The sequence below is a fragment of the Helianthus annuus genome, chromosome 8 (assembly GCF_002127325.2).
Source record: "Helianthus annuus cultivar XRQ/B chromosome 8, HanXRQr2.0-SUNRISE, whole genome shotgun sequence".
Lineage (NCBI taxonomy): Eukaryota > Viridiplantae > Streptophyta > Magnoliopsida > Asterales > Asteraceae > Helianthus > Helianthus annuus.
This window is the reverse complement of record NC_035440.2, coordinates 99,295,046-99,313,103: the sequence shown is the minus strand read 5'-3', so window position 1 is coordinate 99,313,103 and position 18,058 is coordinate 99,295,046. Positions and strand designations below refer to the sequence as shown.

The following is an 18,058-nucleotide window of genomic DNA, read 5'->3' as shown; positions in this document are numbered from 1 at the left end:
GACATTGATCTGTTCGAGGAGGGTCCGCCTGAGGATGACTATGAGGGTGGGGCCCCTATTGATGCTGACGTTATTCTTCCCATTGCTGAGGCCCCTGTAGAGGAGCCTCCTGTTGGTTCACCTGTCCCAGATTCATTTGAGTCTGTGGCATCTGCGTCTTTGCACGACTAGGGAGTGCAGCATCACTCTCCTGACACCGACCCCGACTTGGTGATGTCAGCTGCACCTGGTCCCTCACACGAGTTCGTGTTTGACCACGAGGTCGATGATGATCTTGATCCAACCTTTCCCCCTGACTTCGATCCTGAGCAGGATATCGAGTTTATTCACATGGACCAGCCCTTAGAGGCACCCGTAGCTCCTATTGATCCTTTGTTTGACATCCCTGCTGATTTTGACATGGATCTAGTTGATCCTGAGCCCGTCATGGCCCCCGAGCCTATTGTTGACCATGACCCTGTTCTTGATGATGCCCCAGCCGATGCACCGCCTGATATGGGTGCACCAGCCATTGCACCTCTTGTTGATGATATACCCATTGTTGATCTTCCCGTTGTTGCTCCACCCTTGATGGATGATCTTGTTGTTGATGCACCATTACCAGATCCCATGCCGGTACTGTTTGACCGTGCACCTTTTGCTGCTCACATAGACCCTCGTTATGCCGACACCCGCAACGGGTGGATCGATGACGACGACGATAACCCACCGTTTGTGCTGCCTGTCACTCCCCCAGTAGCACCCGTTTCTGCACCCACTGATATCCCATTGTTTCCCCCACACACCACAGACGCTCATCGCACTTATCTTCCCATTACGTTCCTCCAGGACATACCGCCACCTCGTCCTGGAGAGGGGTCATCGAGGCAGCCGCCTGTTTCTGCTCCACCCATGTTGTCATCACCTTTTCCGTTCACATGTCAGTTTCCTCATGTTGCACCACCTACTGCACCATCTTTTATACCATCGAGCGAGCCATTTTTATGGACTACGCCCCCTATCATGCCATTGTCTGATCCGTACTACCCGTACCATGTTGGGTACTCTACGGAGGACATACTTACATCCTTGATGATACAGCAGCATGCATTGACACGTCGTATTCAGGAGTTAGAGAGAGCTCCACGACCACCTTGCCATTGTCAGACCCCATTTGCAGCACCACACACTCCTCGTCCACTTTCCCCTGATTCAGACGTTCGTTTCTTGACATCTGAGCAACAGATTGCATATTGGTTGCGCGTCTGTCGTGCTTTAGAGGAGGATTGGTTACATATGCGTCGCTTGCTTTTCTCTCGTTTTCCTCCTCCTCCTCCGCCATCGGCATAGGCATTTTGGTTCGATGTAGGTAGGCTTTTGGTGAGAAGACCGCAATTGTGCCGACTATACAGCATCTTGAAGACCGCATTTTAATGTCATGACTTTTGATGTTTAGTTTTTGGTTGTTGTAGATGACTAGATAGTTCAGACAAGGGCGATGTGGCCCTTAGTCACTTTTGATGTACGATACAGTTATAAAACTTGTAAACATTGTATTGTGGTCTTGATTTTATGATAGCACAATCGCAGTATACTGATTATATGCGTTGTTGGATTAATTGTTTTAATTTTATAACATGTGATGTTATGTGATTGGTGAATGTTATTACGTACGCATACTATTTACTTACTATGACCTGACCAATGTGAAACATCTTTTAGAAGATGCCTCCAAGACGTGACCCGCGCATGCCCATTAATGAGGCGGAACTCCAAGGGATCATTGTTGTAGCTATCGCACAATACGCTGCCTCTCATGCAGAAACAAGTGAAAATATCTCGCACAACCATGGCAATAACAATCCACCCAATGGTAATGTTAAGTCGTTTGAGATATACTATGATACATATGGATATTCATAGCACGTTCGCTAATACCATTTGTAAATTCTAACATATGTGCAGGGTGCACCTACAAGCAATTTCTCGATTGCAAGCCTGTGAATTTTGACGGCACAGGAGGTGCTGTTGCGTTTGTTAGGTGGGCTGAAAAGACTGAATCTGTCCTTAGAATGAGCAAGTGTGATCCCGAGCAACAAGTGACCTACATCTCAGGGCTGTTTCTGGATGGAGCCCTATCGTGGTGGAATCTACAAGTGCAAACTTTAGGTGAAGCTGCTTCTTATGCGTTATCATGGAATGAGTTGAAGGAGCTCATGAGAAGGAAGTACTGCTCACGTGCTGAAATTCAGAAGCTAGAGACTGAGTTCTGGCACCTGAAGATGGAAGGTCCCAAGATTGCAGAGTATGTTCAGAGATTTCACGATTTGTCCCATGTAGTGCCGTACATGGTCACACCTGAGTTTAAACGTGTTGAGCGCTTTATCTGGGGATTGGCCCCTCAGATCATGAGTATGGTTACTACATCCAAGCCCGCAACCATCACAGAAGCCATAGATCTCAGTGTGGCTCTTACTGAGGAAGTTGTCTGATTGAACAAGTTTTCAGTTACCGAGCAGAAGAAGAAAGAGACTCATGTGGAGTCGTCTGGTGAAAACAAAAGGAAATTTTCCAACTTCAAGCAAGGTACCAGCAATGTGAACAAGAAGGGTGAATCAAGCACACCAGCCAGAGCTGCAACCGGTGTTGAGAACAAAGGAAAAGGTTATATGGGCACTCTCCCCAAGTGCGACACATGCCAGCGCCATCATTCTGGTCAATGCAGATTGAGGAAGTGTGAATCATGTGGAAGGAACGGCCACACGAAGGATACGTGTTGGGCCGGAACTGGTGTTGGGCGCGTTGGTAATCGAGGTTGTGGGAATGGAAATGGAAACCGCCAACAAGGAGGAAATGGCGGAAATGGAAATCGTGGGAATGTTGCGAATCAAGCTGGGAATGGAAATCGCAACCAAAACAACACTCAAGCTGGAAACAGAGGTGGTAATGGTCGAGGACCGGGCTGTTTCAATTGTGGAGAAGTTGGGCACTTTAAGAGGGAATGCCCGAAGCTGAATCAAGCCCGTGTAAGAGTGTTTAACATTGGAGCAAGGGAAGCGCGCCAAGATCCCAACGTTGTCACTGGTACGTTCCCTATAAATCAACGCTTTGCATCTGTTCTGTTTGATATTGGTGCCGACTATAGCTTTGTATCGTTAGAATTTAAGAATATGCTTGGGTTAACTGCTAGTAAGTTAGATGTACCGTACTCAATTGAATTGGCTAATGGGAAGCTAGTTGAAACAAATGAAGTTGTCGGAGGTTGCGTAATTGAGCTGGGAGAACGCGAGTTCACTTTGGATCTACTACCAGTCGAGTTGGGAAGCTTCGACGTGGTAGTAGGGATGGATTGGTTGTCAAGCAACAAAGCCGAAATTGTGTGTCACGAAAAGACCATTCGCATCCCAATAGAAGATGGAGAAACGATTGTGGTTCACGGAGAGAAGCGCGATACGCCCCTAAGAATCATTAGCTGTCTGAAAGTTAGGAAGTGTTTACAGAAGGGGTGTGTTGCCTTCTTGGCACACATCATGGATAAAGAAGCCGCTGAGCCGAAGATCGAAGACATTCTAGTCATAAAGGAATATCCTGAAGTTTTTCAAGAAGACTTGCCAGGATTACCGCCGCAAAGACAAGTCGAGTTCCACATTGACTTAGTTCTAGGCGCCGCGCCTGTGGCTAAGGCACCCTAACGACTTGCGCCTTCGGAGATGCAGGAGTTGTCGACGCAATTTCAAGAGTTGTTAGACAAGTGATTCATCAGACCAAGCTTCTCACCTTGGGGAGCTCCAGTTTTGTTTGTTAAGAAGAAGGATGGTAGTTTTCGTATGTGTATCGACTACCGGGAACTGAACAAGTTGACTATCAAAAATAGATATCCTCTACCAAGAATTGATGACGTATTTGATCAGCTGCAAGGTTCAAGTTTCTACTCAAAGATCGATTTGCGATCAGGTTACCATCAGTTGAGAATTCAAGAGGAAAGTATTCTCAAGACTGCTTTTAGAACTCATTATGGACATTACGAGTTTTTGGTAATGCCGTTTGGGTTGACAAACGCGCCAGCCGTTTTCATGGATTTGATGAACAGAGTTTGTAAGCCGTACCTCGACAAGTTCGTGATTGTGTTCATCGATGATATTTTGCTCTACTCGAAGACGAAGGATGAGCACGAATAGCATTTAAGAGCTATCTTGGAGCTACTTAAAAAGGAGAAGTTGTATGCCAAGTTCTCGAAGTGCGAGTTTTGGTTACGCGAAGTCCAATTTCTTGGACATATGGTTAATGGAAATGGAATCCATGTGGATCCAACAAAGATCGAAGCGATAAAGAACTGGGAAACTCCAAAGACGCCAACCGAAATCCGACAGTTCTTAGGTATGGCTGGTTATTATCGAAGGTTCATTGAGGATTTCTTAAAAATCGCTCAACCTTTGACTTCCCTCACCCAGAAAGACAAGAAGTTCGATTAGGGAGACAAACAAGAAGAAGCGTTTCAGTTGTTGAAGGACAAGCTTTGTAATGCACCAATCTTATCGTTACCCGAAGGAACGGATGACTTCGTGGTATACTGTGACGCCTTGCGTCAAGGTTTGGGTTGCGTGTTGATGCAACGACAGAAAGTTATAGCATATGCTTCTCGCCACCTGAAGGTTCATGAGAAGAATTATACCACGCACGACTTGGAATTAGGCGCGATGGTATTTGCATTGAAGATCTGGAGACACTACTTATATGGTACGAAGTGTACAATCTTCACGGATCATAAGAGTCTGCAGCACATATTCGACCAAAAGGAGCTCAACATGAGACAAAGACGCTGGGTTGAACTGTTGAACGACTACGACTGCGAGATCAAGTATCATCCAGGGAAGGCGAATGTGGTTGCCGATGCCCTAAGTCGGAAGGAAAGGATCAAGCCCATAAGGGTTAGAGCTTTGGAAATGATTGTCCAGACAGATCTCTCATTGCGCATTCGTGCCGCGCAGAAAGAAGCTCCCAAAGAAAGGAATGTTGAGGATGAATATCTCCGTGGGATGGAGAAGCAGTTGGTGCCAAACGAGGAGGGAACTTTATGCTTCATGAAACGGATTTGGGTTCCTCTGTTTGGTGGATTGAGGAAGGTTATTTTCGATGAAGCTCACAAGTCACGGTACTCAATTCATCCAGGAGCGGATAAGATGTACCAGGAACTTAAGGATTTCTACTGGTGGCCAAGGATGAAGGGCGATGTTGCAGTTTATGTTGGTAAATGTGTAACGTGCGCCAAGGTAAAAGCTAAATACCAAAAGCCTTCAGGTCTACTGCAGCAACCTGAAATACCCAAATGGAAATGGGAACAGATTTCGATGGATTTCATAACAAAACTGCCAAGGACTCCCAAAGGCCACGATACGATTTGGGTAATAGTAGACCGTCTAATGAAATCTGCGCACTTCCTGCCCATCAGGGAAAAAGACAACACGAGCAAATTAGCTGAGATATACATGAGAGAGATCGTTGCACATCATGGAGTGCCTCTCTCAATCATCTCAGATAGAGACGGAAGATTTGTGTCAAGGATTTGGCAATCCTTTCAAGAAGCATTCGAATCTCAGCTGAATCTGAATACAGCTTTTCACCCGCAAACTGATGGACAGAGTGAACGAACGATTCATACTTTAGAAGATATGCTGCGAGCTTGCGTAATGGATTTAGGTGGAAGTTGGGATACACACCTACCACTGGTCGAGTTTTCATAAAATAACAGTTATCATGCAAGCATTCAAGCCGCACCGTTCGAAGCTCTTTATGGGCGCAAATGTCGATCACCGATTTATTGGGCTGACGCAGGTGATAGACAACTAGTTGGCCCGGAAGTGGTCCAGGAAACCACAAACAAGATTGCACAGATCCGAGAACGCATCAAGGCGGCTCGCGATCGATAAAAGTGTTATGTGGACCGAAGAAGGAAACCTCTAGAATTTGAGGTGGGAGATATGGTTCTATTGAAGGTTTCACCCTGGAAGGGAGTGGCACGCTTTGGGAAGCGTGGAAAGTTGAATCCGCGCTACATTGGCCCATTCAGAATCCTGAAAAGGATTGGGCTTGTAGCATACAAATTGGACTTACCTGCTGAACTTAATGGCGTTCATGATACATTCCATGGCTCATGTTTGATTATTTATTTGTGATGAAAGGGAACTAAGTACTCGGATTATAAAATGCGAGGTTATTACCCGATGATCAATTGATAATTATCCAACCCTAATCCCTCCCATGATATCTCGATTGCCAATGGCACCAAGAACGTATGGTTTAGATTAACATCAAACAAAAATCAACACTTTACAAACAAACATTCAAACACCATAATAACTCAAACAGATATTCAAAGTTATTATTCTAGAAATTCAAGCACGAACATAGTGTTTCAAATGCAAACCTTACATCTAGGATGATCCCCACAAGTTTAGCCACTCATGACTTGGTACATCATCATCACACAACGATTAATGTTCATATGAATCGAACACACAAACCAATTGTTTAGAAATGTTTGGAACCAAGAAGAACTAGCCAAAATCGCCCCCATTATGCAGAGAAAACGTCCCAATGATGAATGACATAAAAAGACACTTGAAAACGGTTTTAATGGAGCAGCTACGTCTTTTCCTCGTCACCTCTACCGTAACACGTCATAACGAGCTTGAGCCGCCATCTCGCTAGCATTGAATCGAGTGAATTTCTTGGCCATCTGAAAGGAAACACCAAAATATTAGCAAGAAACAGTGAGAAATTCGGAGAAAACTGAAAACAGTCGACTGAACACGCCCCCATGTTCCGTGGACACGCCCCGAGTTGGACTGATTTTGGCTGGACACGCCCCTGGGCTCAGCGAGCACGACCCCGTGTCCAGGCGTCTATTTACCCAAATTTCCATTTTTCGACCCGGTTCTGAAAACTTGAAAATTTTTGGTCCAGTAGGGGCGGTTTTCCCCGAAAATGAAACCCCAAGTGCCATTTTTCTCAAAACAAACCATTTACCCCTTAAATTTTATCTTTTTCGGTTCAAACACAAGGGTTTGAGGTTTTTGTGAGAAATCGGGCAAATCTACAAACAATACAACTTGATTTACTTCCTATAACATGTATCTAAACTAATGCTAACAGATTTATGCAAAAACTTGAGGTTCGATCCGGTTCAAGTTGAAGAACCCTAGATTTTTTTCCCAAATCTTGATGTTAAACTACATGCAAATGCTTAATCTAACTACTAATAATGATAGAATCGTACCTTGATGTTGTTAGAAGTAGAGGAGACGTCAAAATCTTGCAGAAGAATCGCCTGAACCAGTGAGTTTTCAGGGAAACGGGGCGTGTGGAATGAAGAAACTGTGTTGAAAAGGGGGTTTTATTCCGACAATTGCGTGGACATGGCCCCGTGCTCGCTGAGCACGGCCCCATGGGCGGGCAATTTTAATTTTTTTAGTGCTCGTGTGAGTGCCCTTGTTTCCCAAAAACTTGGTTAGAAGACTTACCGATTTAGATGTCAACCCGTTTGTTTGTAACTTACCAGGTATGATGTTGATGCTTTCATTCTTCGATCGTTTGAAGCGAGATTTCTTCCTCCTCATCCTCAATGAATCCTTGATAGAGCTTCAGCCGTTGGCCATTGACTTTGAATGGAATTCCATTCCGAGATTTAATTTCTACTGCACCGCGTGGGAAAATATGGGTGATGGAAAAAGGTCCTGACCACCTAGACTTTAATTTACCAGGAAATAATCGAAGTCGTGAATTAAACAATAGAACTTGATCTCCTACTTGAAATTCATTAGGTTTAATGTGTTTATCATGCAAGTTGTTCATTCTTTCCTTATAAATTTCGGAGTTAGAATATGCATAATTCCTTAGTTCGTCTAATTCATTTAATTGACAAAATCGATTTTTACCGGCAAATTCTAAATCTAAGTTTACATTTTTAATTGCCCAGTAGGCTTTGTGTGCAATTTCTACTGGCAAATGACAGCTTTTTCCATAGATGAGCTTATATGGGGTTGTACCTATTGTTGTTTTTGTGACAACCCTCACAATTCCAGGTATCCGTACAATTAATTAATAATTAATTTATGCTTAATGATTGTGCTTGATTACAACTGTGATTAAACTGCTTTCTGTTTTCTGTTACATACATACACATGCACCACGTTTTATACTCTCAGTCTATTATTTACACACAAACATTAGTGACAAACTTGATGCACAAAGCACAGTTAGCACACTAAACGGATAACCCAGAGACATGCTGACAATGCCAGCACATAGACAGACAATGTCATTGAGGCCAGTATGAGCCAGAGTTAGAATACTACACTAGTAGGGAGTGTAGGGAGGTGAGGACCATAAAACTGCGTCACTAGGAGATAGTTATAGTGCCCGGAAGTGCCTAAAACATACTTTAAGTGCAGAATTCTGCACTAAATAAACAAAATTCAGCATTTAACAATGCTAGTAAAGTGCAAAAACTTGGTAAAATAGTCCTAGATACTTTCCAAAGTGTTGGGAATTTATCGTGTCACTAAAAATAATATAAAAGACACTTTAAAGACTAATTTAGCACTTTAACGGATCAACGCCCAACTGAACAACCGGACTTTACCCGGAACATAAAAATATTGTCAAACACATTGTTTTTACTTTTCTGAGCTAGTTAGGGTCCCCGAACACCCTAACACACATTATATTACATAACATACAATAATACACTAACTAAACATTAAAATCCTAACTAGATTCTAACTAGATTTGTAACCTTAACATTACAACCCAACCCCATACCCCCCCCCCTTCGACGAACATGGATGTGGGGACATCCCCACATTTCTTTCCATTACTATATTGTGGATGTTGGTGGATTAAAGGACATAATACATGTCGGATAAACAAGAACTTGGTTTATAAATTAACACTTAGGGTCATAGAGAACTCATCACCACCATCACAACACTTGCAAACTTCTCTTCCTTTCCCCCTTGTTCGGCCGCCACCCTATCACCACCATACCACCACCTTCAAGTCTTGTTCAAGCAATCTACACTCATCCAAAGGTGCAAGAGGTCCAACAAGTAAGCTTGGTGCACTCGAAAGCTCAAGGACCGCTCTTGTTTTCTTTTATCCACCACTTTTACGCTTTGAAACTCCCCTAGCCTTGTGCTAGTAGTAAGTGCTTTAAATCTTCATCTTGTTCTTATTTTTGGTGGTTAATAGTTGAAAGAATGATAAAATATTAAGAAACTCTAAGAACTTAAACAAGTCTTGAAACATAAAGGATGAAGAATGGATAAAGTAATGAAGTAGTGTTAAGTGATGACAAAATCGTGTTGTTCTTGTGTTGTTATGATTATTGAATGTTATTTGTTAGTAAAAATGAGATGATTCATCACATGGACTTGCTAGATCATGTTTAAAGACATGAACTAGCAAGATGTGAAGGTTAAAGATGTTGTGGATGATGGAATCATCCACACATGAACTTTGAACTTGAACAAATAAGTGATTTCTTGGAAAATAAAGTTATAAACTTGTAGATCTAAAGATCTATGAGTGGTTTTTCGAAAGAACCAAGTGGAAGGAATAAGTTTTGTTAAAACTCGGATCTTATATGAACTAAACACATTTTTAGTAAGTAAACAAGTGTATAAACACTTGTGTAACAAGAAAATTTCACAAAGAAATATTTTTGTAAATCATGACTAGAAGTTGTAAATGTTCAAATCCTTTAAAAATAAAGCTTTTAAGAAACTAATCACATTTTTAAAGGTAACAAGACTTACTAATTATGCTAGTAAGTTACTACTTGTTTTTATAAACTTTCAAGTTCATAAGTTTATGATTTATGCTTATTTTTGTCAAGTTTGGTAATTAGAGATTATATATTGTTGGCTGATGATTGTTTGAATGATTTTACAAAAGAAAATGATATGCTAAAAAGTATGGACACCTCCATTTACAAAGGAAACTCTGGCGAAATTTTTCTAGAATTTCAACACTTAGAAATATTTTTCTAACAAATGTTTGCAAATGTATTTTTAACTTGGTTTTCAAAATAAACTTCGCCATGACTTTTATTCCAAAAAAAATTACCAAGTACCGGAGGTGGATTTTCGTAAATAAAATTTGATAAATATATATTTAAAATATATATTTTATAATAAAACGCTTGTGTGATTGTTTGTTATTCTGTGCACTAGATATATTATTTTTAGCGTAAAAATAATATAACTTGAAAATATCATGAAATTACAACTCCGAAATAATACCAACGCTCTCACAAAGTAAATATTTAAAGTTACACAAGTATTATTGCCTTACGACACGCTAAAACGTAACTTATGTAGTATTTTGGAAAAATACTCTTATATGTATATTTTGATAAAGTATTATTTTGGAAAATGTATGAGGTAAAATATAATATTTTTGGGAAAATATATATATATTTTGGAATTAAAATGTTTTAGACAAGTGATTAAAAATATATTTTTCGGAATTATAACGTGTGCATGTATAAAAACCCCCATCCTTGGGAAGGAATATACTTATAAAATAAATAAGAAGTGTGAATACGAAATAGTTGCCTAACTATCTTTCCAAGAACGTTAAACCCTAAGCTAAGGCACAGCCATCCGTCTAATAGGCATTAGTACGTGTAGGTCGTCACGCAGCAGATTGAGTTGGAGATTGACGTTTCAAGATACGCACTTCTGTGAGTTCATGTCCCCCTTTTTCTCTTTACTGTTTTCAGTTTTATACTTCGGGGGTGAAATACATGGGACAATTATTACAAACATTTATTACATGGTATGGTTAGCGTAGGGAGGGTTTATACTACTAGATCATGTGAGGGGTGGGTACAACGCTTGAGGCCATTAATCCTCGTTGTTAGGACCGAGGGACACAAGAGTGATAGATCTATTTGGGTGTAGCGAGCCCACACCCGTGAGGCCGGGACGGCCCATAGAGGTGACTGTGTCTTCCAGCCGAAGCCTAGTAACAATTTTGCTAGGTTTGAGTTTCCCTGCACTTTCTCACACATACCAGTGGCTTTGCAACCCATTGGTGATCTCTTTTTCCTTATTGCTACATACCAGGGACTTTTATACATACTTTAAAGGTTTATACTTACTCACTTTTACATGAACTCGCTCAACTTTTTGTTGATTTTTCAAACTACATGTATTTCAGGAAATTAGTGGATCTGGCAAGGTATGCATTCACGTCAAGCTGCGTAAGGAATAATGATGTCATCCGAGTTTAGGAAATGTGACCCTTGCCTGGACGGGTTACAAGTCTTAAACTGTGTTTTTATTCATGTCTTATGATTGTGTCATGTGAACATATTTTAAATTATGTCATGTTGTAACTTTTTCTAAGTGTCGACTTTTTAAACAATGTTGTTGTGATAACTTTTAAAACTTGATGAATGGATGACTATCATGGTTTTATTTTCATATAGCATTGTTGTGATTATGCTATGGTATTAAGAAGTCACACCAAATAAACCCAGCTTTCGCAAATGCCAGTGTGTGACAGTTTTATAAGCAGTTCGAAAAGCCCATAAAGCATCATCTAATTTATCGGTCCATTCCTTTTTATTTAACCCTACGGTTTTTTTTGAGTATTCGTTTTAAACCTCTATTAGTCACTTCGGGTTGTCCGTTTGTTTGAGGGTGATATGATGTTGAGACCCGACGATAGACCCCATATCTTGTTAAAAAAATTTCAAGTTGATGGTTACAAAAATGGGTACCTCTATCACTTATTAATGCTTTAGGTGTTCCAAAACGAGAGAATAATTTTTTTCAGAAATCTTACCATGACTCTTCCATCATTTGTTGGAAGTGCCTCGGCCTCTGCCCATTTAGACAAGTAATCTACCGCCACAAGTATATATTTGTTTCCTAACGGTGGGAAGGTTCCCATAAAGTTGAGTCCCCACACATCAAAGATTTCACAAACAAGAATGCCATTTTGTGGCATTTAGTTTTTGGAGGAAATATTACCTTTTCTCTGGCAAGCATCACATGTCTTGACAATACTTTGGGCGTCTTTGTAAATGCTTGGCCAATAAAATCCTGAATCAAATACCTTTCGTGCGGTACTAGCGGCACCATGATGTCCTCCGTATGGACCTTCATGACAATGGCGGAGAATTCTTCTTGCTTCACTACCATGTACGCATCGGTGGATGAGTTGATCGGCAAACATTTTGAAAAGATAAGGATCTTCCCAAAAATAATGCTTCACATCAGCAAAGAATTTCTTTCTTTGATGATGTGGCCAACCTTTCGCGACTATACCATAGCTAGGTAGTTAGCGTAGTCGGCGTAGCATGGTTCTTCTCTGTATTCCACCATTTCCAGGGACTCCGTTGGAAAATTTTCATTTATTTGCTCATCCATGATTGCCTCCAAAGCTGGGTCTTCTAAGCGCAAAAGATGATCTGCTGCGGTGTTTTCTGCTCCTCTTTTGTCTTTAATTTCAATGTCAAATTCTTGGAGGAGTAGAATCCACCAAATCAAACGTGTTGGTGCATACATCTGTCGTCTTCTTCTGGTATCGAGTCTTGTAACTAGATATGTTAGATCACGGCACGTTGTTCGAGAAAATAGCAGATTTATGTGTAAATTAGGGAGATTCCGCTTGAACATGATGATTTCGCTTGAAATAACAAGTGACTATTTCAAGCGAAATCACATTCAATTGATTCCGCTTGAAATGGTTCCTGTCACTTTCAAGCGGAACCTCATGCACTATATATAGGTGGTTCAAGCGAAATCATGTAGAACAGTTCTGCGTTTTCATACCGAGGTGATGCCGGTTTGTTTTCTGCGTGTAATCAGTGTTACATCAATCAGAAAGGTGTTTAAAGTGAATTGCAACCTGTTTCAAAGTCTGTTTCTAAGTTTCCGCCTCTGAAACAGATAAAAACTCCTCTGAACGACTCGTTTGGGTCATTACACGATCCTTCAAATGGTATCAGAGCTCAGGAGGAGGAGTTCTTACCGATTCAGCTCACAATTTCTGTTTTCTACACCTTCTTTTCAAAATTAACAAGTTTTTATGGTTAAAATTGGCTCATTTTCTCACAGATAGTGTAAAACTGCATAATAACAAACCCTTGAGAGTTTCAGCATAAAATTCAGCCTAAAAATGACTAAAATTTACCAAAATTGTGATTCCGCTCGAATGAACACCTCCTGATTCCGCTTCAAAATTGATATTCCGCTTGAAATTTCAAGCGAAATCTGTTATTCAGCTTGAGTTGTCGTTATTCCGCTTGAAAATTTTCAAGCGAAATCAGTGATTTCGCTTCAAACGATATTCCGCTTGAAATTCAAGCGAAATCAAGTGATTCCGTTTGTAATTATTATTCCGCTTGAAACTTTGATCTCGCTTGAAGTTGGTATTTCAGGTGATTCCGCTTGAAGACCTTATTTCACTTGAAGTAGTAATTTCGCTTGAAGAGTGCAGTTTTTGAAAAACGTGTTACAAAATCATGAGTGAAGAATTTTACAACGCGTTCGCAACATCCCCGACTACACCGGCTTCCATTGCTCAGAACATGAATTTGGAAAACGAAACTGGAACATTGCACAACCCCCGAAGCTAATGAGCATTGAAGAGTATTATGGATGGAAAGATAGATTTGAAAACTGGGTTCAAGCTAACCATCTGAGATCATGAGAGTGTATTTTGAAGAAGTATGTTCTACCACGTACAGAGTTGCGAGTTAAAAAAGAAATATCGGAATTCAGTGACCAAGAACGAGATATGTACAAAGCTGAAAAGATGATGATTAGTCTACTTCAGCAAGCCATTAAAGAAGACATCTTTGTATTACTTCAACATGACAAAACTTCTAAATCAATATGGGATGCTCTTAAAACCAAGTATGAGGGAAGTGAGAAGATGATTAAGAGTAAAAAGGCATTGCTTAAGAAAGAATTTGATCGTTTCACCAGTTTGCCAGGAGAAGATACAAAGAAATTAATCGAAAGATATTGCCACTTAGTGCGATCTATGTCTATGTTAAGTATAACCAAAGATCGAGATGAATGGGTTGACAAGTTAGCTGACGCTTTACCTCAGAAAGAGTGGGGTACATATTTGATGGTCTAGAAAAACACCGAAGAATATGATGGTTTGACGATTTCTCAGTTCATCGAGAAGATTGAGGGTCAAGATCTTGAACAGCAAAAGATTGCAAGGATGAATAATTGGAGGATCGGTTTTGACACCGTACGATTGCGTAACGAACGTTCGACGTGCGAAAACCGTGAACGTGCGTGACCGAACACACAAGAACGTACTAGAACCGGGATTCTATTGAATAAGATGACGTGTACAATGCAAGAATCACGTGGAGAGAACTTTCTCTCTCTAGACTTTCTCTCTCTAAGCTTGAATCTCCTAAAAGTCACAATGAGCAAAAGTCTTCTAAACTATGACATAACTCTCCTATATATACCCCTTGGAATTAATGAGACTTCTCATTAATTACCAAAATGCCACCTTGCTAATTCTATCTAAATATTACAATATAAGCTCGATTTCTTCGGTTTCTCACTACGGCTCGGATTGACGAAGGCGATAGACATTACTGCACTAACAGACTCCCCCTTGGATATTGCCGCAGTCAATCTCGTAGCGTATTGTCTTTCTCTTTCTCGAACAGATTCCTCGTGGATCTGTCTTCGAGCTTCCGTTGCTCCCCCTCTCGGTAGTCTCTTTCTGCAGGCTCCCCCTTTCGTCAAGCTTCCGTGCTTTTGGGATCGACACCTGGATTTCCGTATACAACAGAATCAGAAACCTACACATCTCAACCTCTCGTAAGACAAAATAGTTTTGACTCTAAAAGAATTCACTCAAAATTCTCAAACATATAACACACAATATTGTGATTCAAATTAATGAATCATCTAAACATTTGAGGATTATCTTCCAACTTCTCATAATCTTAACCAAACCAATTGTTCATCTTGTTTAGCCTTTGAGATTTTGAATATCAGCTTTTCAACATCAGTTGTCGAAAATCTTTTTGGATTTTTTTTCAATAATATGAAACATAAGTGCAAAAACAAAATTTAAACGTAGAAATAAAATATGTACAAACACTATTTTTGTGAGTTTGTGAAAGAGGATCATATCAGTTTTTAAGACAAATCACTAGCACCATTAAGCTTTAAACATATTAAGTTCTAAACGATTCACATAGATTGACGATGTAGTTGTTCTCTTAAGCTCAATCTAAAAACTTTCGAAAATGCTTACCGATACGTTAAGGTATATTAATTTTTGCACTAAATTCTTATAGACCCCACAATCTCAGCATATCCCCTCAACATGCAATACACTAACTCAAGTAATGCCTTTAAACTTTCATCAACTGTGATATGTGCGAAAACAAAGCAGAATGTTTAAACATTAACAATCAGGTCGATATTTCCGTATACGCAGAGAAAGTCCAATGTTTAAACAAAATAAGAAAATAAAACAAGCTGAAATTGTTTAGGCTTTAACCACCAGGTTGATACTCCCGTATACGCAGAGGAGGTCCAAAGCTTAAACGAAACACCAAAGAAAATAAAGCAGAACGTTTAGGCAATAACATCCAGGTCGATACTCACGTATACGCAGAGGATGTCCAATGCTTAAACAAAATAAAGAAATAAAACAAGTTTAAATCTTTGCAAAATGAAATGCACAATCACAGTGACTTTTTCAGCAAGTTGTGAAAGTTCACAAACTGACCGGTTTTTATGCTCTTTGCATTCAGCGATTACTGAGTAGGTACACAATCAAGAAGGACAAAACTAAGTACTATGCTTTCAACCGCGTTTCCCACTAGAACTAGGCTTTTTCATTTAAGTTTGTATCATTATCGCAAATCTACTAGTCTAGCTGAGCCTATCGTCACATCTTTAGTGAGACCGTTTATCACATTTGACATTTCATTTCTTTAACGTGCTGTGCTAGTCCATTGATGTACAATCATTTCCTCTTGTCTTAACAAAACTCATTTTTGATTTTTCAATGTTTTTGATATTTTCAAATTTTCTAATTTTTTTAAAATTTTTCTCCCCCGAAAATCAAAATATGTTTCAATTTTGATTTTCTGGGAAAATTTGAAAACAATAAACTGTACAAAGTAAAGTGACAACTTGACGAGAATTGCTTCAATTCTCCATCCACTTGGCGTAAACAATCAGAACTCCCCCTGACAACAAACTATTTTCCCATTATGATTTCAAAACACTTAAGTTTGTTTTAATCAAAATGGTTTTTCCGGAAAATTAGTTTTGTGTGTCGTTTCACAAACATGGGGTTTAATTCATGAAATTGTTTTCAACCACTTGTAAGTTTATCACAAAAATAATTTCCAATATTCATACCATTTGTAAGATAGTTAAATCAAGTACAACTTAATGTCCTTGATTAACCACTTGTAAGTCGAAATATCACAGTTACCAACCTGTGAATTTCTCAAGAAAGATGCCGATTCCTACTCCCTAATTACCAACCTGGGAGTTCCGGCAAGTCAGGTTTTTCATTTGAAAAGATCTACCCAAGCCTGACCTTTCTTGGGAATTTTTGAATTCTTGTTCAACAATGGTGGAAAATGTGCATCATCCATTGTTAGACCAGAATTCTCATTTTTTACCTCAACAACTGGCTCCTCTGGTTTTGATGAACCAAAATCATTGCCTGAATGTGGCTTGTCTGACTTTGAAGAGCCAGATTCATCGCCGACATGTAGCTCCTTTGTTTCCGAAGAAACAAATTCATCGCCAAGAAGTGAAAATTTCACTTTCTTTGTTTTGTTAATCTTTTGATTAACAACTTTGTCTTTCTTCAAAATTCCTTTCTCTACTGTCCTCAGATTTGTATCTGATGAATTCGTTTTGCAAGATTTATCATTCTTTGAAAAGCAAGACGATTTATCAGAACTGCTGTTTGGTTTTCCTGATGTACCCGAGGACAAAATCCTTTCGAGATACTCTCGTGCTTTCTTTCTTTTCTTTCTCAGTCTGTCTTTTTGCCCTTGTGAAAGCTTCACTTTCTGTTCTTTCACTTTCTGTTCTGAAACTTTCAGTTCCTTGGGCTTTTCTTTGACTTTGACTGATTTCATCACCCTTTTCTGAGATGCAGCCCTCGATCTTTCATTTGATCTCATTGGGCAATCTCTGGCAATGTGACCTTTGATTTGGCATTCATAACATCTTCTTGTCTCAAATCTCTGTCTCTGGCAGTTAACAGCAATGTGTCCTTGAAAACCACAGTTGTAACACACCTTGTTATCGTACCAATCTCCTCCATCAATCCAAACACTCAGATCATAGCATTGTCTGGCTTTGTGGTAATCAGCACTCCTCTGGAAAGCTGGATTTGACTTTTAAGTACTGTGGTCAAACCTGCACCACATATTACCAACTTTTTGTGAGTTTTGATTTTTCAATTTTTGTGGTTTTTTATCTTGATTCGATGATTGAACTGATGAGCTTTTATTCTTGTTTTGAACATTTTCTGAATTTTTAACTTTTTGTTTCTGTTCTACTTTCTTCTTCAAAGGTTTTTGCGTAGAACATTCACCCTTTTCAGTTGATTGCGGAACAGTTTATTGAAAGTTTTCTTTTAATTTCAAAAATATTTTCTTTTTCTCATTTTTCTCATTTTCATCATCAGTTTTCTCATCACAATCTTCAATTTTGACTTTGTCAAAATTTGTGACATTGTCACTTATTGGAACAGAATTGATCGGTTCTGGACAAACATATGATGCAGAAGTCACAAAACCTTTCAACTTCTTTTCAAACTCAGCAATTTTATTTCTAGCAATTTCAGCTTCTTTTTCAATTCTAACGATTTTCTGAAGATGAGAATTGATTGCAATTTGTTTTTCAAGATTATTTTTACCAAAAATATCTCTCTCATCTTCTAAAATCTTGATTTGACTTTGAAAATCTTTTTCCATTTTTGATTTTTCATTTTCAAAAACTCTTATCTGATCTTGAAATTCTGTTTCTTTTTCTTTTAAATT

General features: G+C 39.5%; 1 protein-coding gene across 1 annotated transcript in view; it reads left to right on the top strand.

Annotated features, from left to right (window-relative positions):
* The first annotated feature begins 213 nt into the window (after window positions 1–213).
* LOC118481018 overlaps window positions 214–18,058 on the top strand; it is a 30,961-nt gene continuing 13,116 nt past the window's right edge. The window contains exon 1 of the mRNA XM_035976094.1: window positions 214–919. Within this exon, the coding sequence (XP_035831987.1) occupies window positions 214–919 (706 nt within the window). The remainder of the gene's footprint in view (window positions 920–18,058) is intronic.